This window comes from Populus euphratica, unplaced genomic scaffold, assembly GCF_000495115.2.
Source record: "Populus euphratica unplaced genomic scaffold, PopEup_1.0 scaffold28.1, whole genome shotgun sequence".
In the NCBI taxonomy this organism is placed as follows: domain Eukaryota; kingdom Viridiplantae; phylum Streptophyta; class Magnoliopsida; order Malpighiales; family Salicaceae; genus Populus; species Populus euphratica.
This window is the reverse complement of record NW_011499862.1, coordinates 1266880-1293695: the sequence shown is the minus strand read 5'-3', so window position 1 is coordinate 1293695 and position 26816 is coordinate 1266880. Positions and strand designations below refer to the sequence as shown.

Below are 26816 nucleotides of genomic sequence, written 5' to 3'. Positions count from 1 at the left end.
TATAATTCTTTTAGTAGTCATCAGTATTAGCATTAGTAACATACTTAATTTTATTCATTGTGCTGCTGCCAAAAAAGTATTATAATTATTTATATATAAAAAACCATAATAATACTAAATATAAATTAGAAATAATATTTTTTAAAATAAAAAACTTAAAAAAATATAATAATACGGAATATAAATATAAACATTAAATTAATTAAATACAAATTTCTTTTCTAGAAAAAAACATCATGTATCAACATTAGAATGCTAATAAAAGTGTTTGTATTCTAAGATAGAAAGATTTTTTTCAAAAGGATTCCCCTTCCCATAAAATCAAGAAATTCCTAAAAAAATAGAAAAAAATAAAATTGATTAAAAATATATTTATTTTTCTAAAAAAAATCATAAAAGAGAGGATATTTTTTTTAAGGGTTTTGGAATGTTAAACTTTTAAAAAGGGCTTTTATTATAGGCCAAACTTCAATAAATTTTATAAACAAGTTATGAAATTTAAAGTATCAATAATTGGTAGTAGAATTCCCATAAAAATGTTTGGATTTTTAGATATAAATATCTTCTTTGAAAGGATTTAATTCCTATAAAACCAAAAAATTTCTTAAAAAGAAAATTAACTTAAAAAAATATTTTATTTTCTTAAAATAGATCATGCATTAACATTCCTCGTATGGCGAATAAAAGTAAAAGTGCTTGTATTCTTACATAGAAAGATGTTTTTATCAAAATGATTCCACTTTCCATAAAATCAACAAGTTCTTAAGTAGGTTTGATAGCTATTTTATGATTAAAAAAAGACAGAAATAATAGAGATATAAATATGTTTAATTTAAGAGACAAAAATAAAGATAGTCACTTTTTATTGTAAACAAAAATTAAAAAAAATATCTAATTATTTTTCTAAAAAATATGTAAGTTTGACAATAATACATATTAAAAATAAAATAAAATTTTTAATATTTTATTTTATTTTGTTCACCCTCAACCAAATAATATACAAAGATAATCACTTTATTTTATACATTATTATCAAACACAATTTTATCTTTGTTTTCTGTTTTATCTTGTCTATATTATCTCTTATTATGTCTTGTCTTTATTATCTCTATCTTTTTATCAATAAAACAGTAGTCAAACACTATGTAAAAAACATAATAATATAGAATAGAAAAATAAAAATAAAAATAAATTAAACATATATATATATCTATTTTCAAAATAATAAAAAAAACCCTTACATGCACTGCTTGTACATGGCCAATAAATGTGTTTGTATTCTTACATATTAAGATTTTTCTTTAAAAGGATTCCCTGAACCTGTCATGTATATCCTGCAGCACTTACTAATTTTTTCTAAAGACTAGGCCAGTGTCTGTTCTATTAATACTAACTATCAATTAGATGCGATAGAACATTACCCGCAAGAAGCTTTTTTTATTTTAATTGTTTTCAGACAATGGGTTCCAAGAGTCGCATCATGATTTTTGCTGCCATTTTCTTGCATCTTTTCCTGCATTTTCCATCTCAAACAGAGGCAGGAGCGGAATTAGTGAGTGAGGTCTGCAAACAAAGCCAAGACTACCAGTCCTGTGTTCAAATCCTGACGTCCCATCCACTAACTTTGTCAGAATCTGATAAAAAGGCGATTGCAGAGAAAGCCCTGGCACTAGCAAGAAAAGAATCGGTTGATACAAGCGATTTCTTTACTGGCTTGGCTCACACAAACCCTGCATTCAAGACAGTACTTGAGCAATGTGCTTCCTATTTTAAGGAGGCAGTTACATTCTTGAACCTCAAGGGGCTAAAAGGTGGGACAGCAAGCTTGGATGTGCATTATGCTCTTGATGATGCTGAATCTTGTGAAAGTGCGTTGTCTTCAGGCCATGTTCATATTGATTCAGCTACTGCTAGAATCCAGAAATGGAAGACTGTCTATGGGGCTGCCGAAGCAGCTGTTATAGCTCTTGAAAACTGATTCCTGATTCGAAGATTAATAATGTCTGGTTTCTAATAAAGTTCTTCCTTGACATATCTATATATATATATCCAACTTTCATGCATGTAATGAAGGATTTTGCTGAGTGCAGACATGCATTGATTCTTGCAGGAATTATTTCTACAGAATCTAGCGAGGGCCAAACCTTATTTCCAACCAAATACATTTAGTGAAAAGCTTAAATCCATTTGCAAAATCACATCAAACCGAATCTAAATCATAGTTGGCTAATGTCTAGATGATGTGATTTGGTGGTTTTTTTATTTAATTTAGGATTAGATTTTTGTTCTGACTTTACGCATTTATCTGCTTTCGATTGCCACCTTTACCTTTTGCTGTCATTGTGATTGTAATAAACACACACACACACTGGTATTTGAGTTTTGGGATGAATAGATGGATGTTCCAAGTGATGCTGCTTAAATTTGAACCTTTTAGTCAATTTTGCAGAGGGAACAAGCAATTGATCTCCTTTCTAATTACAGTCTATTTCTATAATTTATTCGGTGAATTTTGTGTAAGCAATGGGCAAATGGAAGATATCAAGCTTCCTATAGGTTTGTTGGAGTAAAAAATAGCTTCCAAAAGTCACGTATAAATGTTAGCATTCTCACATTAGAATTTTTTTTTTGAAAAAGGATTCCACTTTCCATAGAATCAGCAAGTTCCTATGGTGTAGCGTATTTCAACACCGGTTAAAAAGGAACAACTCCTTGGATCTGTCCTATATTTTCCGCTGCACCTGCTAAAATTGCAACAATTTCTAAGATTAGGACACTTTCTCTTCTATTAATGCTAGCAATCAATGAGATGCAATAGAACATTACGCGCTAGAACTTTTTTTTTCTTAACTATTTTCAGACAATGGATTCCAAGAATCGAATCATGATTTTTGCTGCCATTGTCTTGTATCTCTTCCTGCATTTTCCTTCACAAACCGAGGCAGGAGTGGAATTAGCGAGTAAGGTTTGCAAACATAGCCAAAACTATGAATCCTGCGTTCAAACCCTGACGTCCCATCCTCAAACTTTGGTAGCACCTAATGAAAAGGCGATTGCAGAGAAAGCCCTGGAAATAGCAAGAAAAGAATCGGTAGATACAAGCGTTTTCTTTACTGGCTTGGCTCAAACAAACCCTGCATATAAGACAGCACTTGAGCAATGCGCAACCAATTTTAAAGAGGCAGTTCAATTCTTGAACCTCGTGGGGCTAGAAGGTGGCACGGCAAGCTTAGATGTGCATTATGGTCTTGATGAAGTTAACCAGTGTCAAGATGCATTGTCTTCAGGCCATGTTCAAATTGATTCAGCTACTTCTATAATCCAGAAATGGAAGACTGTCTATGATGCTGCAGACGCAACTGTAGCAACTCTTGAAAACTGATTCCTGATTCGAAGATTAATAACGTCTCATTTCTAGTAATCTTCTTCCTATTTCTTCACAGATTTATCCGTCTTCCATGCATGTAATGAAGGATTTTGCTTAGTGCAGACATGCATTAATTTCTGCAGGAATTATTTCAGCAGAATCGTTTGTTTGGTATCTAGCAAAGGCCAAACCTTATTTCTTACCAAATATATCCAGTGAAAAGCTTAAATCCATCTGCAAAATCACACCAAACCGAATCTAAATCATTCTTTGGTGGATTAATTCACATGTGGACATAAGTTTGGGTTTGGAACAAAAATTAAAAATAAAAACAAGAGGAAAAAGAAGATGGAAAATGACCATGTTTAGCTGCTAATTAATCTGTATACTGTTAAATTTTGTTTGCGGTCTGTCAACCAACAAAATGCCATTTTGCTAGATCAATTTTGTCCCCTTCGTTTTAGTGATTTGATTTCTCTCTCTGTCTGCCATGATTCTTCTGTGCGTGCTGTATAGGATTCCGCGTACCAGCCATAGCATAATAAAATAGAAAAAAAAAATACTGTTGACTTTGTTTTCATTTTTTTTCTTTTGATAAGTTTGTGATGCAACTGTTATGCATAGCTATTAAACACAATCAGACAATTGAATTGACTCAAAAAATCTATGAAACCGAAACCCAAATAGGGTTTGATTTCAATTTTTACTAAAAGAGATTGATTTACATGGCTAGGTTTTTAGTGATTCAATTGATCCAGGTTAGATTAATACCATGAAATTTTATAAAAACAAAACAAAACAATATTATTTTAATAAATAAAAAATAATCCATAATTAGATGATCTTTTAGTGCACCTAATGATCCTAATTTTTTTTCAAGTCACACCCTGAACCAGGTTTGAAAACCATGGTCTTAAGTATTTTTTTAGTGTCAGTTTTTTCAAAACATATATTCACCATAAAAAGATAAAATTTAAAAAATTTTTAGGAGTCCAAGAATCTTGTTAAATAAATCTAGAAATGTTTAGGACTTATTACTTAAAGATTTTTTTTTTTTTTTTTGCTTTGAACAATTGTTTTTTAGAGATGTTTAGGACTTATTACTTAAAGATTATTTTCTTTTTTTTTTTTGCTTTGAACAATTGTTTTATGGTTTTGTTGTCATGTATCATAAGCATTCCAAGTCTTCGACCTCAAATAGTAATTTACACGAATCATCAATAAAAAAAAATTTAAATTTTTTAAGAAGAGATTGATTGTTATGCATTTTTAGTACTAGCACTTTTCTTTTGTATTTTTTAGGTATTTTATACTTTACTATTTTCTATATATAAAATAAGAGGCATAATATTCTATTTATAAGAAAAAACTAAAAATCTTATAAATGATAAAATATGAATTTTTCTTTTAAAAATATCACATGTATTATTTTATAATAATTTTAAAAATTTACTCAATAAAGTCCAAATTAGATTTTGTTATACCAAATATCTTCATATAGTTTATGTTATGCTGAATATTTGGTTATTTGTTATTCTTGATTAAGATAACGTGTAGTAAGATCAAAGCGTAGCATTTTCTATATAAGATAACTCAGTGATTATAAATTTAAATATCATTTACACAATCATCACGTGAGTCTTTTCATAAACATAGATAATCTCTTTATATGAAATTTTCATACGGATTAATTAAATGTATATATTATCCAATAAGCACTTATATATTATATATTAGTTTCAAATATTTCTGGTACCTTAATTTACTTGAAGAATTGTTTCATTTCATAAGGGAAATAACATAATACATATTAGTCTTAATTATTATTTAGACTTAATTAATAAAGCATTATAAGAATCTTATAATAACTTTATAATTTTATTTGCAAAGTGTTTTTATTTCAAGAATTTTATATTTACTCTAGATTTTTTAATCAAAATATTTGATTAATATTAAAAATAAATAAAATATTTATTAAAAATTAAATATGTTTATATATACAAAATCAAATAGAAATAGAAAATTAACAAAGAAAATATCTCTTTTCTAAAAAAAAAACTCAATAGAAAGTTTTTTTCTCCAAAAAAACTCCACTTCCTACAAAATCAACAAACTCATAAAAAAGACATATTAACACATAATAGGAAAAAATAAAATTAATTAAATAAAATATTTATTTATTTTTAAAAAAAGCTCATTCCTCGTATAAGGCTGTAAAAGTGTTTGTATTCTTACCTACAAATATTTTTTTTTCAAAAGAATTACACTCCCCATAGAATCAGCAAATTCCTAAAAATAAAATAAAAAAGGAAAAACATGGAAATAAAAATAGAAAAAAATAAAAATTAACTAAAACAATATCTATTTTCTAAAAACAAATCCTCAAGGTCAATAAAAATATTTTTATTCTCAAATAGAAAGATTTTAAAAAAAAAAGGATTCCAGTTTCCACAAAATTGGCAAGTTCCTCCGCTTGCACGCGTATTTCATCATCGGTCAAAAAAGAGAAACTCCTTGGACCGGTTCTATATATTATATTCTGCTGCACTTGCTAAAATTGCAACAACTTTCTAAGATCATGCCGGTTTCTCTTCTTAACACTAATAATCAACGAGATACTATAGAACCTTACCCGCAAGAAGCTTTTCTTTATTATTTTTTTCAGAAAATGGGTTCCAAGAATCGCTTCATGATTCTTTCTGCCACTTTCTTGTGTCTCTCCCTGCATTTTCCTTCTCAAACTGAAGCAGGAGCGGAATTAGTGAGTAAGGTTTGCAAATATAGCCAAAACTATCAATCCTGCGTTCAAACCCTGAAGTCCGATCCACAAACTTTGTCAGCGCCTAATGGAAAGGCGATTGCAGAGAAAGCCCTGGAAATAGCAAGAAAAGAATCGGTTGATGCAAGCGATTTCTTTACTGGCTTGGTTGGCACAAACCCTGCATCCAAGACAGTACTTGAGCAATGTGCATCCAATTTTAAAGAGGCAGTTCAATTCTTGAACCTCAGTGGGCTAGAAGGTGGCACGGCAAGCCTAGATGTGCATTATGCTCTTGATGAGGCTGAATCTTGTGAAAGTGCATTGTCTTCGGGCCATGTTCAAATTGATTCAGCTTCTGCTAGAATTCAGAAATGGAAGACTGTCTATGATGCTGCCCAGGCAACCGTAGTATTTCTTGAAAACTGATTCCTGATTCGAAGATTAATCATGTCTCATTTTTAATAATGTTCTTGATAGTTCTTCACATGTATGTCCAACTTTCACGCATGTAACGAAGGATTTTGCTGAGTGTAGACATGCATTAATTTTTACATTCCAAGTTAGATATGATTATACTCTATGAATGCTGACGACGAGAAGGAAATGCAATATACAGCATCACAACAAGAAGCCTTTAATTTCTTTTTTGAATAATGAGTTCCGGGAATAGCAGTGTTTCGTTTTTTGCTCCATTGCCTTTTTTCTCTCCCTGCCTTTTCCTTCTCAGTCTAGGCGATAAATGCAACAGAATTATCGGGCAAGCCCTGCAACCATGGGCGCTATCTGCGAGAAAATTTTGATGGTCCATCCAAAATCATTGCTGGTAACCATTGTCAAGGACATTGCAGAGAATGCCTTGGATATGGCAAGAAGAGAATCAACTCAAACAAGCAATTTCTTCACTGCCTCGCTCAATTGTGAAGACGCAAACCCTGCCTTGAAGGCAGCCCTAGATCGGGTTCATCGGATAACTCTCACATGATCGCAGCCTGCTAAAAATTATTGGCAGCCTTTCCCATTGTTTCTCTTCAAGCCCACTCAAGTTAAAGCCTAACCCGGAAATAAATTGGGCCTGCATCTTCTGCACTTTTGGTCAGTTGGGCCTGTGGTATCTTACATTTGTAATTAACAAGAAATTCCGGGACATACTTGTAAACAAAATATTGATTAAACCCTAAGCCTGGCCTCCTCCCCTGCTTTCTCCTTCATAAGCCTTTGTCGTCAAAACCTTTCCAATTCTTCTTTTTTCACCTACTGTTTTTCCTGCTTCTCCCCTCTGACTGTGTTTTCGGTTCTGGCCCTTTTCTCCCTTTGATGTGTAATTAAAATTGTTTGTCTAAGCTATGATGATAAATGCTTATGATCCCAGCTCATTATGAGACCTTTTTGTAAGGTCTGGGAATTTACTCTTTCTCACATTTATCTGAGCTCTTTCATTGGTTTTTACATAAATTCTCATCTGGATTTATGTTTCTACATGCGTTTTTTCTTATTTTATGGGGAATTAATGTTTCCTTTTATGCTTGATGCTGCTGTGCTCCTGATCATATCGTAACAGGGCATGAGTTTTCTTTCTCGTCATATCTGTTTGATTTTAGTATCCAACGCTGATCTTTGGATGACTGGAACTCTCTCAATCTTGCTGAGGGAACAAACAATTTTTTCTATTTTTCTCATTTCAATCCTATTTCTTTAATTCATATGGTGAACTGTGTATAAACAATGGGCAGTTGAAAATATCTAGCATTCAAGCTTCCTGTTGGTTTGTTGGAGGAAAAAACGTGCTTCCAGAAGTGCCATTGCAAAATCTTAACACCTTGGGTGCACAAATCTAGAATCTTTCATGGGGATGTGGCCATGGAAATGCCCAAATGGCTTAGTGTTCTCTTCACAAAGCCAGAAGGGCCTAATAAGCATTCGATCCAAGAAACTGATCTGAACTCCAATGTGGAACCTTGTAGAAGATTTTTGGATTTCTTGGATTGATTCTGGACAGGATTGTAATGTTGATTCACAGAAGGGATGTAAAAACAAATAATACTAATTACTAGCTATTTCACCTGTTTAATCAGTATTTTTTTAATTAATTAAATAAATAAATTTAATAGTTTATATATGAATTTAATTAAATAAATTTAGAACTATTTGTAATAAACATGAAAAATCATTAATAATAATTAAAGACTAAATTAAAAAAAAAAACCTTATAAATAGACAAACACAATGACTTTTATTTGAGGGGTTTTAGGGGCAAACGACCTTATTATTATTTTTTTTGAAAAAAAACAGAGAATATATTATCTATTGACCTAATTAGAAGGGACCGTTTAAAATTCAGGCTATAGTTTTTTCTTTTCTTTTCTTTTTTTTATGGTAAAAATCTTGATTTTTATCTTGTTTTTTTACCCGTGACACCTAGCAAATATACTATACACTTTGCCGAACTCATTTATTACCTCAATTAACTTAAAAATTAATATAAGAATACAAAACCTATTTTGTTTGCTTGTAAATTTATAGTTGTAAAGATTGTCCTCTTCCTTCCTTCATGGAGGGCAAACTGGAACAGCATTGAACTGCTTATTACTGGTTTTTAGACTAAATGATTGATTAGAAATGTAATTAAATTCATGTTTTTTTTTAAATTAATTTTTTAATTTAAAATTAATTATTCTTTTATGTTTATAAATTATTTTGACAAACTGATATCAAAATCTTTTAAAAAAAATTAAAAAAAATAATTTTAATATATTTTTAAATAAAAATTATTTTAAAAAAATAGCCAATTCAGCCCAACCATTGAGATTTAAGAATCTTTCAACACATCATGCGATCCATGACTTTTGACCACCTTTCCTTGAACGTCATGCCCACCTAGGCCTAATCTAGATTTTCCAGGCGCCACTAGCTTTTGTTTTTAAATTATTTTTTGTTTTAAAAATATCATATTAATAATTTTTATATTCTTTTTAATGATTTTATAACATAAAATATAAAAATTATGATGCAACGTGAAAACAAAGTTAGCGTATTAAAAAAATGTAAAAAAAATTAATTTAAAACAAATAACAAAAATCAATTTTTTTTAAAAAAAACACAGCTGGACAGCAGAAAGAAACTGACTCGAAGTGTATTTGATCAGTTCGGGGGGGTCACGTGCTGACATGTTTGTCTTCGTTAGGACAAAGACCCTCTTAGATGGTGATGACCTGTACTGGAGGTGATTCCTTTACAAAGCACCGTTTCTTGTCGGTATTTGCCAGTCCTCTTGTTTAAAAAGTTAAAACCATTCGTGGTCCTGACAGAGTCCTCCAACATTTTGGCAAACGTCGTATTGGTCCCTTAATTATATGTTTTTTTAATCGAGTACTGAAACTATTGATTTTTATCAACTAGGTCTCACTTCCATCCACCTCACCTCGATAAATTCTTAAAACCATTCTTGCATACGATGAAAGAGAAGGAATATTGGGTGTTCTCATGCTTAAGGTTGTTTTAACACAACCATCCAATCAAGGAAACATTGATAGATGAGGACCCAATTGATAAAGTTAATAAATTTTTAAAAATATATCTAGGAATATAGTTGTAATTGTTTTTCAAAAAAATTTTCATTTTAAAATATATTAAAATTATTTTTTTATTTTTAAAAAATTATTTTTTAATTAGTATATCAAAATAATTTGAAAACATCAAAAAATATATTAATTTAAAAAAACTAATTTTTTAAAAAAATACTTCTAAAACACAACACCAAATATCGGAGTAGGGATTGTTTTTCTAAATACTTTTTACTTTAGAGTGCATTAAAGTAATTTTTTTAAAAAACAATTATATTTTTTGACATCAATGTGCTAATACAATAAACAATACTAAAAAAATATTGATTGATAATGTATTAAAATAAAGTTTTTTTTTAAATAATTATATTTTGTATATCAACATGTTAATACAATAAAAAATACTAAAAAATATTAATTTAATTTTTTTTAAAAATAAAATTTAAAAATTTAAAAATCACAATAGGACTACAAGAACATCAATTAGTGCCGTAGTTGGAAGACTATAATAAGGTTAGTGAAATAAACTGTGAGATTGGATAATCTTATTAACACAGTCAATATCAACATACTATGATTTTATTTTTTTAGCATGAACACTATCTCCTTGTTTCCAAATCATATTATTATTTTTATGGTGACACTCAAATCAAGTGTTAAATTAACAAATAAATCCGACCCACCTCTACTAGTTTTTACTTTATACATTTTCACTGAATTCTTCTACATGGCACATCCAACCCACCAAAAAGAAGAGATTAAGCCTAGTGCTTATTTAATCATTTCTTTAACACAAGTAATAATTAAAGTAATCGAATCATCTAAGTTTTTCGATGTCCCGACAAACCCATATGAAAGCTTGGTTCAACTTGCCACATGGCTCCATGATCTCACGTTAAATATTTGTCTATCTTTGTATAACAAAATATTCTCCTTGACCCTCTGTCTGTTTTTTATCCGAGATGGTGTTACTAAGTGTATTAGTTGTTATGTTATGAATTGTTTTTTTTATTATTATTATTTTAAAAAAATTATTTATAATACAAACATATCAAAAAAACAAAAAAAATATAAAAAATAAATTTTAATAAATATTTTAAAAAAATCATGAAACATCATTTAACCGCAAAAACAACCAATGTTTTAGTTTTATTTACAATATACAATACTTTGTTTTTTTTATGCTGTGTTGATTGTATTTAACTAATTATGTAATTTATATTTTATTTTTATTATATATATTTAAATGAGCTTAACTAATTGCTTTACATTATAATACAATTTTTTTAAAAAAAAATTAGTTAAAAAACTATAATTTATATATATTTAAATTTATGTTTTTAAACTGCACATGTGATACTAAATTCTTTCAAATATGGATGGGGTTTGAAAATATATTTTTCTCTCATATGTATGTATATATAGGTGCACAATTATATTTTTTTAAGAAAATGTCAAACTTAAATATATAAATTGGTCTTGAAGAAAAATATAGTAAATTGCTAATACTTGAAATTGTGGATTTTATGGTGCAAAAGAAATTAAATATAAATACATACAATTTTTTTATTTGGTACGATAATTGTCAACAACTTATATACATATGTATATAAAACGTGATTTGTAAGTCAATCCCATTTAAGAGACAAGATTACAGATCAAGTGAATTGATAGGAGTTAATCTAATATTTTTTTTAAAAAAAGAAACCATGAAATAATATTGTTTTTTTAAAAGCTCAAAATGGTAAAATAAATAAATAAAAACAATAATGTTTTTTAATATAAAAAACCAAGTTTTGTAACTACAATATATTCTATATAAATTTTATACTTTAAATGGATGGTCCATTTAAACTAATCCCAACCCAAAATGAAATGAAATTAATTTTGATAGACAAAAGTTTTGACAAAAAGAACTACCCTCGAAATTGAGGGAAAGTAAAAGCATCTCCTTATAAATTAGGCAGCACCCATCATTAATAACAAGCACACCATGTTTCGTTGTCTCGACTAGCTTCATTAAAAAACAACGTTGTCTAGTTCTTACCATGTCCGCGACTCGAAACGGAACTCACGAGAGCTCAGATGTATTGTCAACGAGATCACTCAGTGAAATATCAGAGGTTGAAACAGTTCGTTTAAGTGTTGATCTTGTGTCAGCTTCAAGAAAAAATCTTGGGTTGCTGAGAACTGTTAGCGAGTCTCCCTGGCTTCATGAGAGAGCTACTATTCTCGAAGCTATAAGAAGGTGGTCAAACTTCATTACTGTACGTGCTTATACCAGTAATCTGAACGGATGGTGGATGTTTAAAGTTTTTTGGTTCTTTTCAGGTATGATGAGCTTTGGATGCCGTTGATTTCTGATCTGATGGAGGGGTCTTCACCTCCTATGGTTCTTCCTCCTCTCGATGTTGAATGGGTTTGGTTTTGTCACACCTTGAATCCGGTATGATAGTTTAATCTCACTTGATTCTTTTACTTGAAGTTTCTCTGTTTGGATGCTGAGAAAATGCATGAAAAAACACAAAATTTCTCCTAAAATGGTGACCGACAGTAGTTACTGATAATCGCTACAGGTGAGTTACAGGAAATACTGTGAGAACAGGTTCTCAAAACTGATTGGAAAACCTGCAATTTTTTATAAAGAGAACGAAGAGTATGCATTGATGAGATGTGAAGAGCTTTGGATGAAAAGATATCCAAATGAGTCTTTTGAGAATGAAGTTGATATTAATTCATCAAATATGCAAGACCTTCATGCTGCTCAAGATCATGAGGATCTACTGAATGAAGTTGACAAGCAAAGACATGTTTATAGCAAATTTTCATGGCCATACATGAGTGAGATTGTTTACTTGATAGCAGCAAGGCAAAGATACAAAGGATTCTTGTATGTATTGCAGAGATTTGCAGATGATTGTTCGTCAAGATTATTGCCTAGCTTGGATATTTTGCTCATGTGGGTGACACATCAGGTGGGAATTCTTTCCCATTTTCCGTTTGTTCTTTTGGTTGATTAGGTTCTTCCTTTAACGTTTATCTTTTAGGTCTATTTTGTTTGTAGGTGAGGCGAGAATTTCCCTTTTCTTTTAGGTTATTGGCCATATTCTTTCACCTAGTTGCTTATTTGAAAAAAAATAAATCTGCAGTGCAATCTATCTCATTTTATATATGTATATATGTACACATTTGTGTGATGTGAAACATACCAGAGTTATCCAACAGTATATGCAGAGGATTTGAAAGAGATGGAGGGTGATATGGGGAAGATAGTGGGCTTATGGGAGACTGTAAAAAGTAACGAGGTGGAAGAGACAAAGAAGCTATGGGAAAGAGCCTTTGACCAGCCTTATGTGAAAGCTGGTGGAGCCATAGAATTTGGCGGGGTTGCTTCAATAGTCAAGCCGCCAGTGTATTGGGAGGTCTCAGATACAGATGTCAACACCAAATACAAGTCCCTGCTGCCGAGGTTCCTACTGGAGGTAACTTTAGTGCTCTCTCCTCTCACTGGTGATAATTTTTTTCTCTTTTCTTTTCCTTTCTGAATACTCTTGATATAAAAGAATGCAGAGAGAGATTGTTTTCCCTCTATGCTGTGTTTCAGTCGTGTCATGGAAAATGACTTCTTACCGTGCATTGGAATATAGTATCAGTAAAGTAACTATCTATAGGTGGATTGGTGGTGAATCACACCATTTTATACTTTATTTGCTAATCAATCACACCATTGTTTGATGTTTATCTTTAAGGTTGAGCAAACTTTATCAGGTTGCTAGATGCTATTTCAATGTTGTCATATGCTTGAATCATATGACATGGAGAAGTGGAGGTTCAACTTTTGAGCAAACTATCATGAGTTTGGTTTAGTTTTCTCAGTGGTCCATTGGCATGGCCTAGAATTTCAAAGTGGATGGTTGAGAGTATAAAGTGAAAAAAGGGAAGACCTTAAACGTGATGGCTTGTTTAATTCCGATGAGAAGCTCCTATTATCATCTTTGTTGCTGAATATATGCCTTTTCTTACAAGAAGCTAGCACAATGGAAGTCTCCTGAAACATGCCTGGATGACTTAGTCAAAGAGGTTCGGCTCATAGAATGCTTGAAGCTCAGAAACGATATGAAAGTATTAAATGTTCCCTAGACCTCTGTAATAGAGTCCCATAGAACGGATTTTTCAAGATTTTGTTTATTATAACTACAATTAGCTCATCCTCTTTTCAGCACATCCTGATGTTAGAAATCTAGTGCTTGAGACCAGAAAGCCAGCCAATTTCTCATAAATTATCCAATATTCTGCATGTTCTAGCTAATGCACGTCATTGGGAATTCTTTTCAGTGTTTTGCATATTCAACCTGTGATTTTACAATGCAGGTATGTGTTTTCGTGAGGCTCAATTCTAGGATGAAGACAGTGCAACAGGAAAGACAACACAATTTTCTTCGTCTGCAAATAGTAAGATGTCACAGGGAGCTGAAGATTGATAAACCAATTTCCAGCTTCTCCTCAGATACATGGAAAAAAGTTGCACATCTCTACTGTGAGTTTGGAACCAAAGGACTAATGCTCGAGGTTCGGAAACATGGAGGTGGCTGTTTTAAAACAAGTAAATTGGAAGATTCTAAAACATTTCTTTGGAATGATTTATTAAGAGCACCCTCTCTTACGCTGGAAACACATTTAGATGATAAACAAGCGAGGGCTGTTGCTTCAATAACCCCACCAGCCCAAGCACCATACTTGCTGAAGTGTGTACCAGACAAAGTCACAGACGATTCAGGGGCCATGGTCTCGGATGTGATTCTGAGAATGAACAATTATAAGCCTCAAGAAGGTCGGTGGTTGTCTCGCACCATCCTTGATCATGCAGGGAGGGAGTGTTTCGTTGTCCGAATGAGGTCAATTCGAACAAATTTATCTTTTTTCTTGATGTTTTAAATTATTAGGCTAGGCTAAGATATGTTGAGGTAAGTTTGAATGAATTTCTTGGATTGCCATGTAGAGTGGCAGGAGGGTTTTGGAGGAGAGGAGGTGAAACCCCATCAGCAGTCAAATGGGAGGATAGGATTATAGAGATACGTGAAGGTTGTTGGTCTTATGTTGCTGGTTCGATTGGTAGAGCACCTGGTATGTGGTTCGAAGTTGCCTTTGTTTTAGTTAATTTCCCATTTCTGAGAAATACCTTGTAGTGATTTTAGAACTTCCTCTGATAATCTATGTGGGAACAAATTTTAAACATTTTGATGTTCTTGTTGCCATCTAGTACAGAGAAAATAGTAGGAACCGCAACACCAAGAGAACCTCCAGAACACTGGCAAGCAGCATGGTGTTTTTCAACAGGAGATGAATTGCTGATAAGTTGGGAATCATCGACATCAATGTCTGACCTGAATTTTTGTTTGAGAAACCAAAAATCTTCTGAATCATTGGTATGCTGGATATCTCATTCTTATTTTCAAAACTTGAAAAAAAAATCATACATTTTCAGATTAAAATGCATTTCAAAAACAAAACGTTCTTGACCTTGCAGGTGAAGTTGTTGAAGGGTAAGAAAATGCAATATAGAGCAAGGAAAATTACTTCAAAGAGAAAAGAGCATGAAAAGCGAGAAAATACAGAAGAAATTGACGAGGAAGATGAAGACGAGGAAGGGTTTCTGACTCTTGTTCGGTTCACAGAAGATAATCCAATAGGAAGGCCAACAGCTCTTCTAAATTGGAAGTTATTGATAGTTGAACTATTGCCTGAAGAAGATGCAGTTTTTGTACTACTTCTATGCATTTCAATACTTCGAAGTATATCAGAAATGAGAAAGGAAGATGTTGGAAACTTGCTTATTAGGAGAAGATTAAAAGAAGCAAAACTTGGAGCTAGAGATTGGGGTTCTGTGATCCTTCATCCTTCCTCATTTTCATCTACCATTTCTTCACCTTACCTTCAACCTTGGTACTGGAACGCAAAATCAGTGATCGCACCTGATGGAGGAGATACTGTAACTAAGCAACCGGCTGTGAGTCATTCACCAGTTGAAGGTGGTGATAAGCTGTACAAAAAGGGGATTATGGCATGAAAGGAGTTAGATGACCAACAACATTTCTGATCAGTCTTTTTGTTTACAGAAATGAAGAGAGCCCACAAGACTTGCTAAGATTCCCCATATGTTCCGCAGACTTGTAAAGTTTTTATCCTTGGCAATCCCATTTGCTAACAAGGACTGACTGCATTTGGAGTCCTCCAGGCATAGCATGTCCACAAGGCCTAGGGGAAGGCTTCCTGGGCACAACCTCGTATTTCTGGTCATATGGCTTTCAGCTGAACACGGTGTTTCTAACATCTGAACTTCCCTTGTGATTTTTGTGAGCAATATTTCAATTTTCGAAACAATCTCAAGTCATTTTGTTCTCTCATCCCATAGAAGTATTCCAAGGCCAATGTCTTTGGATATATCCGAAGGTGCTTGAGAGAGTGATTGCAACTCCTTTAATTAGGATAATAATCTAGGCCTATCAGAAAGAAGACATGCCTTTTATGACCAGATGGACACAATGGAGAGATATTTGGGAGCTCTCAGAAGTGGAACCATGATCGGGATCATAAGCATCAGCAACCAACATGTCTCGCTCAAGGATTAGGTCGCGAGTTGGGAAAAGTTAATTTGGATGAATCTAGATTTTATTTAAAAAAAAAATTCTTGAAATAATATTATTTGATAAAATACTAGACTTTTTTTTATTAAGATGGTCCAGACCATGTTCTTGGTTGTGAAATTACTGGGTTAGACCTAATCTTACCACGTTTTTATATATATATAGATTAAATTTTATATTCAGAGAATAGAGGAGGAAAAGGCTCTTTTGAGTTCACCCTCTATATCTCATAAAAAGCAAAAAATTAAGTTAACTATGTTGGTATTTGCTCAATATTGTGATGTAAGATAATTAAAATATATTAAAATGATATATTTTTTATATTATTATATTAAAATCTTTCAAAAACACTCACAAATTAACATTTATGTTTGACTCGCAACTGAAGAGGAAAAACATCACCACCCTCCATCATGCCTCGTCTTTTTATAGTATTCAAAAAGGTATGAGAAAATTATTCAAACAAAAAACAATTTATAAAATAAAAACACTCACAAATCAACATCCATTCTTGACTCACAGCTGAATAGGAGAAACACCACCACCCTTCATTACTACGCCTCTCCTTTTTCTAGTAATAAAGAAGGTCTCTGGTTTTGTAACCTGCCATGGATATTCCTCCAGCTAGGAAATGCATTATATTATGATGATGGATTACGATTCACATGCCTTGGCAACCAGCACAATATCAAGAGACTTCACAAGTCTTAAAAAGACGTCGAACGTGGTCTAGGGTTCCTATCATGGCTTCTAATTGCCCACTATGGTGTAGCCAGATTCTAAGTGGCCAACAATGGGATTGCAACATTTCTATATTCCACTTGTCTCCTTCCTCTTGGATATGAGACAAAAACATTAATGAATGCACATGTTTTTTTAATGCGGGTCTTTACAAAAAAAAATAATCCTAGTTATAACTAAAATAGTATATGTATATATTTAATTAAATAAATCAGGATTTATACTAATAAATACAAATATAAGATGTTAAAGTGTTTATTCAATTTGCTTTGTTGTGGTTTGAATAAATTTTTTTTAACACAAAAGAATGAATATATAGATATTATTAATATATTTTTTGACATCAAGTAGAAAATATAATTAGGAATCAAAAGGCCAATGATAAAATATAATTAAGTAAAATGAATAGCATATTTGTTATTAAAGATGTGTAAGATCTCAAGTTAATTTTTATTGTTAATTTTTATCGTTGTAGAAAAAAAAATAATGTTGTAATTGGTAAATTAAAATACCATTTCTTTTAGTCTTGTATAATAATTTTTCAAAATAACATAAAGAGAGAGAAGAAAAAATCACATAAATGAATTACAAAAAAATGGAGATAAGAATAAAAATAATATTATAAAAAATGTTTGGTGAAGAGTGATAAATGTTCCAAATGTAAAGAATAAAAAATAATTATTTTTTTATTAAAAAAGTATAAAGAAAAAATAGAAAAACCAAAAAAAAATTACAGAATACCAAAAATAAGAATAAAAAATTAATAATAAATAGATCGAGTATAAAGTGATCTCAAGTATAAAACAAAAATCTTAACTATTATCATACCATTTCTATAAGAAAAATATCATTTCTTTTTGGAACATATATTAACTATTTGAACCACACTTTCAAAATAAGGAGTTTTTTGAAAAGAAAAAAGAACATTTGGCTTTTATAAAAAGAAAATTAAAAAAAAATTACAGCTTTTTTCCCACTAAAGTAAGAAAAAAAAAGTTTATAAAATTACTTTTTCTACAATGTTTTATACGCTGCTGTAAAAAAATTGAAAAAGTTTATAAAATTTCCAAGCGTTATAGCGTTTTATATTGTATAATAATGATTCAGTTTAAATGAACAAAATGAAAAATAACAATTACTCCTGCAATTATTAATAGTGAAGGTTGATTTAGAAATATCATAAATTTCAATTAATTATCAATTAATCAAATATATAATAATAAAATAGATGTGATTCTAAGTGTTTTTATATATAGTTAAGACACGTGGATTTTTATGCGTCAATTTTAATAAATAATATTTGTCATGTATTATAAAATTCACACATACAATGGGTCCTTATTGCCACATATACAAATAAAAAAGAAATTAAAACACCAATGCCAATTTTTTTAGAAAAAAAACACATGAATTTTTTTTAATAAAAGACTTTAAAGTAAAATTTTTGAAAATTAAATTATTATATTTATTTTGAATAAAACCAATTAAAATCTCATATGTTCTGATTTAATATGTATATTAAACGTTTTCTCATAAGAATTTAAAGCAGAAAAAATCAAGAAAATTATCTCTTGAACTAAATCAGTACACATCAAAGTCCTTCAATTTTTTTGTTTGAAATTAATGTTTTTAAATATTTGGTAATGAGTTTTAATTTATTATTTATTAAAATTTGAATTTTTTTGTTTTACATTAATGTTTTTAAATATTTTTTTAAAATAAAAGACATTTTAAAAACTAACTAATTCTAAACAACATTTAACTAAAGAGGTTATAAGACGTGGGGCCCGCACACGTCACCACCTTCCGGATAGGTACGGTCGGTTGCACGTTGTCTGATTCCCCATGAATACCTACCGTACATAAATGAGTAAGAAATCCTACGGCTTTCGTAGAAGCTGATCTGATCTCCTCTTCTTACCCAACTCATTAGGAAAACGACAAGAGACAAACTACATTTTGATCCCTACAAGCTCAACTATGTTTTCACTTCAGATCCTAAAGTTTAAGATTTATAACATCAGAATATTTAAGCCTTTAGAGATGAAAAAACATGGATGGTTTGTTAAATATACAGTTGAGGTTGTATTTATATTAAAATAGTTAGTAATATATGTAATTAAATCATATTATTTTGTATTTATATATTTTTCATATATTAACTTAAAAATAATATAACGCATTAAGGAGCATTTAGATTTCGAACTATACAAGCAAGAAAGCTTTTTAGTTCTAATATTTTAAAATATTTTGATGTGAATACTATATATTTTTTTAATAATAAAATCTGGCTTGTTATAACTCTAAACTTTTTTGAAAATATGATTTCAAATTGATAATTAAAAATTAATTAATGAATATGATTTTTAAGCCATTATTTGAAATATTTATAGTCTATTACCCAAATCATATTATTATAATGTGTACGAAAATCTCAAATAAGAAAAAAAAGCTAGAAAAAATTAAAAATTTATCAAGTTGTGCATTGTACATGTTTATAATTATGGCTTAAGTTTGTATTGTTTTTTTAATTTTATTGTATTTCAAGTTGATAATGTTGGATGCAAACCTTGGTTCTTAAAAATCAATCCCAAGCACAGCTACTATTGGGATTTCTTGACTATTCCAAACTATAGGAGTTGAAATAGAATATGTTTTTATTTCAGGGGTCAAAAAGTAGTTTACCAAAAACTCAAGTTTGCTTTTGTGTACTTTTTCCTGAATCAAATCTGCACCCAACACGCGTCCCTGTAATCCCTGATGCTCTCCATCCTGCCCCCATCGTACGGCAGGAAACAGTGGGGACGGCTCTTACGTTAGTGCAGAAAACTTTGCCCGCTTTCTGTACCTTTCAGTTACTAAAATACTCTTATCTTTCTTGTCTGGCTGTAAACATGTCCAAATGCATCCAATTTAGAATTATTTTGTGAAATTTATGGAAGAATTACTTTAGAAAGTATTTGATAAATAACATATTTATAATACACTCACCTTTTTTTATTATCAGTTTGTACAATAATAATTGTTTTGTTGTATTTTAAAATATTTGTTTCTTTGCAAATTAATGTTAATAAAAATCAGTCTAAATTTTTTTAATGAATATTTAATGGATATAAAAAATTCAAGAACAAGTAACAAAGAAAGAAGAGAAATAAAATGATGTGATGAAAAAAAAGAAGAAGAAAATGAAAATAATATACGGGTCACTAGTAACATACCATGGATCCTTTTTTACATGTTTGTTATTGTTATAAACATCTTAATGGGAATATTGAATATTCTATTTATATATTGGAATATTATCCCATAATATCATAGCTAATTCTAAATTGATCCCTAACAAAATTTCTGGTCAATTATGATCTCTTTTAATGTTATTTTATGGTGTTTAATTTTTTTTTATTAAATTGTTTTTAATAATAATAATAAACAAAGCTTTGATAACCCTTTTTTTCCCTCTTTCTTTCTTTTTCATGCCACATCAACTTATCTTTTATATTATTGGATCACAAATCTTATCGCTATTGAATCTTTATAAATTCTGAGTTAACTATAGTATATGTTAAACAACCCTATTCCCAGTAGTATTTGTTTACAAAATCTATTATTTTTTTAATATTTTTATAACATATGTTATTGTTCTAAATTTTTTTATTAAATTTGGCTACAATGACAAAAGACACTTTAATGTATTATAAAAATTAGGGATGTGCTTGTCAATTAATGTATTGGGATAGTAGAGTTTTTAATTTTTTGAGTTTGTTTTTATAGTTTATAGTTTAACACATAACATATAATCAACAAAATAATTAAATGCGCATTTGTTTATGCAACCAACTGCGATTGACAAACATACAAACAAACGTACCGCTAACTAATATATATAGAAATATAAAATTATATAGATTTAATATGGGGGCATATTTAAATCAAAATCCAAAAGGATTAACTTATCAATTTCTCCAATTACAAGGAGTAAACTATAATTTGCTCAATTAACAAATCCGATCATTAGGTGAGTCAAATGACTCAAATCCAGAAAATTCTACTTCTAGACCCACCAAAGTTTTCGTATTCGATACCCCAATCAAGGAAATATTTCGCTATAGTGGTCAGCCGTACACGGAACCATCTCCTCCATCTTCTCCACTACAACACAAACATTTTCCATTTTCCTCTGCAACTGTTACATCACCACCAACCTCATCGGTTTTCCTTTCCTTCCGGAAACCCTGATCGGTCAGTCACCGGAAAAAGAAAATGATTTGGATCTTCAAGACTTGTCTCAGCCTTTCTCGAAGCCTCTCTAAACCCACCCATCACCCTCTCCTCCACCTCCGCCTCCTCTTCCTCTTTGTCCCTACCTAAACACCTCCACCACCTCTAAAATCCAAAACACCCCACAAACCTTATCTCCTTCAAAATTCCCAAGAAAACTCAAACCTTAATTTCCTCAAATAAACAAGCTTTCTTTAGAAAGAAAAAACTTGCTCGGAAACTGGATTTTTTTCCATCGCTGAAGACAATCCTTCTCTTACGAGTTCTTCAAATCAATGTTATTGCAACCTCAACCTCTGCTCGTCATGGCAAGAATCTAAATTCTTGCTCACGTACAGTGTTCTGTTTGAAGAAAAAAACTCATTTTTTTTTTGAAGTTTTTTTTTCGAAGAAAGCAAATTCTTGGTTATTGCAAATCGTGCAAATCAATGTCAACTCAATCAACACCAATACTTTCCGTCTTAACAGAAGATTTACTCATTCGGGTCAATGAGAAACTCGTCCAAGACTCAGATCGCAAGATATGGAGGCTCATTTGCAAAGAATTCCATCGAGTTGACTCCATCACACGCAAAACTCTACGCGTCCTTCATGTCGAGTTCTTACCGACTCTCCTCAAGAACTACACCAATCTCCACACGCTAGACCTATCAGTCTGTCCATGTATCGAGGATGGAACCATAATATTGTTACTACATCGTGTTGACCACTCGATGTGGGCAAGGAACTTGAAGTTTTTGAACTTGAGTAGGGCTAATGGGCTGAAGTTTGCGGGATTGGAAATGTTGGTGGGTGCCTGTAAGGGTTTGGAGAGTGTTGATGTGTCTTATTGTTGTGGGTTTGGTGATAGGGAGGCAGCAGCCATATCAGGTTGTGGAGGACTGAAGGAGTTGAGGATGGATAAGTGTTTAGGAGTTAGTGATGTTGGATTGGCTAAGATTGTTGTTGGGTGTGGGAGATTGGTGAGGTTGAGTTTGAAGTGGTGTATGGAGATAAGTGATCTTGGTGTTGAGCTTTTGTGTAAGAAGTGCTTGGAGTTGAAGTTTCTAGATGTTTCTTATCTCAAGGTTTGTTTGATAATCACTTATTTGATGTTGCATTTTCATTTGATCTACTTTAGCTTGCAAGGTTCCTTAGAGATATAAGATCACAGTTTGTTTCATGAGAAAATGTAGAAACTGGAAAATTTGGGTTTATAAGTAGATAAAAGCAGGGGAAATGTGAATTTTTTTTTTATTGAATTTCTAACATTTTCCTTTCTGTGAGGCAAAATATAGTATACGATACATGTTGAGTGAATATGGACATTTTTTCTTCTTCTTGTTGCGTTTTCTGCAATGCACTAGATCAATTCTGTGTTGATGCATGTAATGTAATTCGATAGCTGAGTGGGTTGGCTTCAGGTGACAAGCGACTCGCTTCGTTCTATTGCTGCTTTGCCAAAGCTGGAGGATTTGGCTATGGTGGGATGCCCTTTAGTGAATGATGTTGGATTGCAATTTCTTGAAAATGGATGCCCTTTACTACAGGTACCATACTTTCAATGTGATGGGAATGATTTAGAATTTAAGCTTGTATAATTGAAGTAATGAATTCTTAATTTATCGAGATTCGTATGTTCTGCTGGTTGCAGAAAGTTGATGTTTCAAGGTGTGATTGTGTTAGTTCATCTGGGTTAAATGCCTTGATTAGTGGACATAATGGTCTTCTACAGATTGATGCAGGCTACACCATTTCAGTAAGTCAATGCTAACAATCTGTTGATTTTTTAAAATTGAATATCTTTTCAGGTAAAATGAACTAAATCTGATCCTTGGTCTTGCCTGCAGGAATTGTCTGCAAACTTTGTTGAGTGCATGCAGGAATTGAAGAATCTGAACGCCATCATAATTGACGGGGCTCGAGTTTCTGACACTGTTTTCCAGACAATCAGCAATAATTGCAGGTCTTTAATCAAAATTGGGTTGAGCAAATGCACAGGTGTCACCAATATGGGAATTATGCAGCTGGTATCTGGCTGTGTCAATTTGAAGACCATCAATTTAACATGTTGCCGTTCCATAACCGATGCTGCAATTTCTGCTATTGCAGACTCTTGTAGGAACCTTCTGTGCCTGAAGTTAGAGTCTTGTAATATGATCACTGAGAAGAGTCTTGAACAGCTTGGATCACATTGCACACTACTTGAAGAGCTCGATCTCACTGACTGTTTTGGCATAAATGACAGAGGTAAGCTTTCAGGATATGAGTTCTGTCATGTAAATCTTTTGTTACACAGTTGATTTGATGACTTTGTTATTTGTAATTTGATTTGAATCTATTTCTAACAAATGTTCTATTGCTTCTGTAGTTAAATTTGATATTCTAGTGCACTTCTGATCTGCAGGGCTTGAACGCCTTTCTAGATGTTCCAGACTTCTATATTTGAAATTAGGGCTTTGCACCAACATATCAGATACAGGACTTTCTTATATTGCTTCCAATTGTTCACAGCTTCATGAACTTGATCTATACCGGTAATTTAAGCCAAATAGTTATTGTTATTTTCCTCCCTATTAGAAGTGTGAGTTGACTGTTTTATGTATTTTTTGGACACAGCTGTATGGGCATCGGAGATGATGGTTTAGCAGCTTTATCAAGTGGCTGCAAGAAGTTAAGGAAGCTGAACCTGTCATACTGCATTGAGGTCACAGACAAAGGAATGGAGTCTCTTGGCTATCTGGAGGAACTCTCTGACCTGGAGCTGAGAGCGCTTGATAAAATTACAGGCGTGGGTTTGACAGCATTGGTGATCAGGTGTAAGAGACTGACATATTTGGACCTAAAACATTGCGGGAAAGTTGATGATACTGGGTTTTGGGCACTTTCCTATTACTCACGGAACTTGCGACAGGTATTGAATTGGGACATCCAATTGGGACTGGTATCTATTGAAGTATTATTCTTTCATGTGTGAATAGGAGAAATAAAAATGCATAGAAGCAGTTCATCTAGGAGGTAACAGGACATATAAATGACATAGTGGTTTTTATTTTACGGGGGTCTGGGGAATCAGGATATGGTTTTTATTCTACGGGGGTCTGGGGAATCAGGATATTGAAATGAATGAGAAGTGAAAGAATAACTATTTATCATGGAACACAAGGTATTTGACCAAAATTGAATAGAGCTGTCTGTTTATTATGCTAAAGAATTTATAGTCTGGTTTTGCTTTCTTTTTTCCAATTAGCGGCACAATTTATTGTATTTTGGGTGTTAAGGTTGAGAATTCCATGCTAAAACACTGAAATATATTAATGGTGGCAGATAAATTTGAGCTACTGTTCCATCACAGACATGGCATTATGCATGGTGATGGGAAATTTGACACGCCTGCAAGACGCAGATCTGGTTCACCTCAGGAATGTTTCGGTGGAGGGGTTCGACCTTGCACTTAGAGCCTGCTGTGTCCGAATCAAGAAGGTCAAGCTAGTTGCTGCTCTTGGTTTCTTACTCTCCTCTGAAGTACTGGGGATTTTGCACGCCAGAGGTTGCAGAATTAGATGGGATTAGAACAGTATTAGGAGAGCATTATAAAGGCTTTATGCCGTCTCAGGGTTTATAACATCACGTGATGTATCTTATTTCATGCTGTCATGAAGTATTTCATGGCCTGTAGAACATGTCGTTCATAATTGGAAGGGTGTACTTTAATCACTCTGTCTAAGACTTCAAGTAATAATAAGTTGAAGTTGACTGGTGAGATCAACAATGGTAATATAAAAAGCATTTGGAAATGGAGAAGTTTTTTCTGACTGAAAGCTCAATTCTGCTGTATCGCGTGTTGACACCCTCGACAAGCCATGAGAGTGATGTATTTCATATGCAATGCTGAATGTTGTTTCCAAAATAGCCAAATGTTATGAATAGTCCTAACTGACCATGCTCTAATTAAATAAATTGATATTTAATTAAAAGATAATTAAAATAAAAAATTAAATATAAAAAACAGTGAAAAAATACATGAAAATTAATTTTTTAAAAAATAAATGTTAAAAAATAAAATTGATATTTTAAAAATAAAATAAAAAAGAGCTAAAATCAACCTATGTGAATAATAAAAAGTCATGATCGTGTTCTTGAGTTGTGTTCTTGAGTTGAGACTCACGGTGTAGAAGGTAAAACTAGAAAAATAATGAAATAAAATTTACAATAAAAAAAATATTGAGTGGGAAAGTTGAAAAAATAAACTAAAAAAATAAAAAATAAAAAGATTCAAGTTAACTCTAGTTAACATGTTATCTTTAAAAACCAATTAAAAAAATTAAATATTTAAGAATAAAATTAAAAATAAAATAATTTTATTTTTAATCTTAAAAAATCATGACATTAGTAATAAGACATAAACTAACTTAACTAACTTAATAGAAGGATGACTTTTTTACAAAAAACTAATGTTGAACAGAGAAATCAAAAAATAAAAAAAGCAAATAAAAATATCGACCCACTCTAATTTTTTAAATTTGTGACTTGGAAAAAAATTATGAAACTCAATTTTCAGCAAATTAAATATTAAAAGATTAAATTAGAAAAAAAATCAATTACATAAAAATATCAAAAATAAAAAAATAACAATTAAAAGAATAAAGGTGAAAATCAAATAAAAAATAAATCAAAGGGTAACTATAAATTTTTAACTATAGGATTAAATTGAAAAGAAAAATAGTTTTAATAAAAAAATAAAAAAAATAAAAACTAGATTAAAAAAAATAACACCATAGACTTGGATTAAAGTTAAAATTAAAAACTGAAAAAACTTTTATAAAAAAACAAAGGAAAAACTTTAAAATTAAAAAAATAAGAGCTAAATAAAAAATAATATATGATAAATTAAAATTGAAGAAGTTGAAAAGAAATATATTTTTATGAATTAAGAATAAAAATAAAAAAATTTAAAATTAAATTTAAAATTAAATTTAAAATTAAAATTAAAATACTAAAAATAAAAAAAATCAACTTACGTTTTTTCAGGGCACGAAAGAAAAAAAAAGGGGGGAATGTCCCATTTGCGACATAACATGCAATACTAGGAGAAAAAAAGGATATAATAATATTTTTAATAAAACAATAATTTTTTTTTGATTATTCGGAGGTTGCCTCCTATGTCCAGGTACATAGACAACAACAGCCAATAACTTTTTAAATTTAAATATTAATTAATCAAGCTAAAAAGACTAGATTTCCATGATTATGGAATTAACCAAAAAACTAGCGTGAAAGCACTTGCTTTATTTTTTCTTGATTTCAATGGTAAAATCATCTTTTAACTATATTTTAAGAAATATAAAATTTAAAATACCTTAGAAAAAAAGTATATTTTTATTAAATAATTTTACTGTTTATAAAAATATAAAAAATCACATATATTCCTGATTAAATATTTAATGACTAATAAATAATGCAAAAGGACCAAACTACCCACATTT

The 26816-nt window shown here is 31.1% G+C and overlaps 3 protein-coding genes across 5 annotated transcripts; all 3 read left to right on the top strand.

Annotated features, from left to right (window-relative positions):
* The first annotated feature begins 5965 nt into the window (after positions 1–5965).
* LOC105125119 (pectinesterase inhibitor-like) lies at positions 5966–6568 on the top strand. Its single transcript, XM_011025422.1, has one exon. It carries the CDS (start codon positions 6036–6038, stop codon positions 6552–6554), a length of 519 nt encoding a protein of 172 aa, XP_011023724.1. The 5' UTR covers positions 5966–6035; the 3' UTR covers positions 6555–6568.
* Positions 6569–11673: 5105 nt separating this feature from the next.
* Positions 11674–16131, top strand: LOC105125116 (enolase (DUF1399)). Its single transcript, XM_011025417.1, has 8 exons — positions 11674–11936; positions 12020–12134; positions 12265–12663; positions 12901–13170; positions 14060–14583; positions 14688–14812; positions 14954–15114; positions 15216–16131. The coding sequence occupies exons 1-8, from the start codon at positions 11737–11739 to the stop codon at positions 15753–15755; spliced, it is 2334 nt and encodes a 777-aa protein (XP_011023719.1). The 5' UTR covers positions 11674–11736; the 3' UTR covers positions 15756–16131.
* A 5591-nt stretch (positions 16132–21722) lies between these two features.
* On the top strand, positions 21723–25127 carry LOC105125117 (F-box/LRR-repeat protein 3-like). 3 transcript variants are annotated; one of them, XR_842184.1, is made up of 8 exons: positions 21723–22418; positions 22755–22880; positions 22985–23089; positions 23181–23580; positions 23738–23867; positions 23950–24244; positions 24658–25035; positions 25067–25127. XR_842184.1 is itself a non-coding variant. In XM_011025419.1 (7 exons), the coding sequence occupies exons 1-7, from the start codon at positions 21780–21782 to the stop codon at positions 24901–24903; spliced, it is 1941 nt and encodes a 646-aa protein (XP_011023721.1). In that variant the 5' UTR covers positions 21723–21779; the 3' UTR covers positions 24904–25099. The 3 variants fall into 3 exon arrangements, 2 of the variants coding, with proteins under 2 accessions (XP_011023721.1, XP_011023722.1); XM_011025419.1 differs by having other exon boundaries at positions 24658–25099; XM_011025420.1 differs by lacking the exon at positions 25067–25127 and having other exon boundaries at positions 24686–24808.
* Positions 25128–26816: the final 1689 nt, after the last annotated feature.

Bases quoted from the DNA above. Each gene is read 5' to 3' on its own strand.
- LOC105125116 (XM_011025417.1), top strand. From the start codon at position 11,737: ATGTCCGCGACTCGAAACGGAACTCACGAGAGCTCAGATGTATTGTCA. The intron at 12,135-12,264 runs GTATGATAGTTT...TAATCGCTACAG, and splicing joins TTTGTCACACCTTGAATCCG to GTGAGTTACAGGAAATACTG. The intron at 12,664-12,900 runs GTGGGAATTCTT...GAAACATACCAG, and splicing joins TCATGTGGGTGACACATCAG to AGTTATCCAACAGTATATGC.
- LOC105125119 (XM_011025422.1), top strand. From the start codon at position 6,036: ATGGGTTCCAAGAATCGCTTCATGATTCTTTCTGCCACTTTCTTGTGT.
- LOC105125117 (XM_011025419.1), top strand. From the start codon at position 21,780: ATGTCAACTCAATCAACACCAATACTTTCCGTCTTAACAGAAGATTTA. The intron at 23,090-23,180 runs GTAAGTCAATGC...TCTTGCCTGCAG, and splicing joins ATGCAGGCTACACCATTTCA to GAATTGTCTGCAAACTTTGT. The intron at 23,868-23,949 runs GTAATTTAAGCC...TTTTGGACACAG, and splicing joins CATGAACTTGATCTATACCG to CTGTATGGGCATCGGAGATG.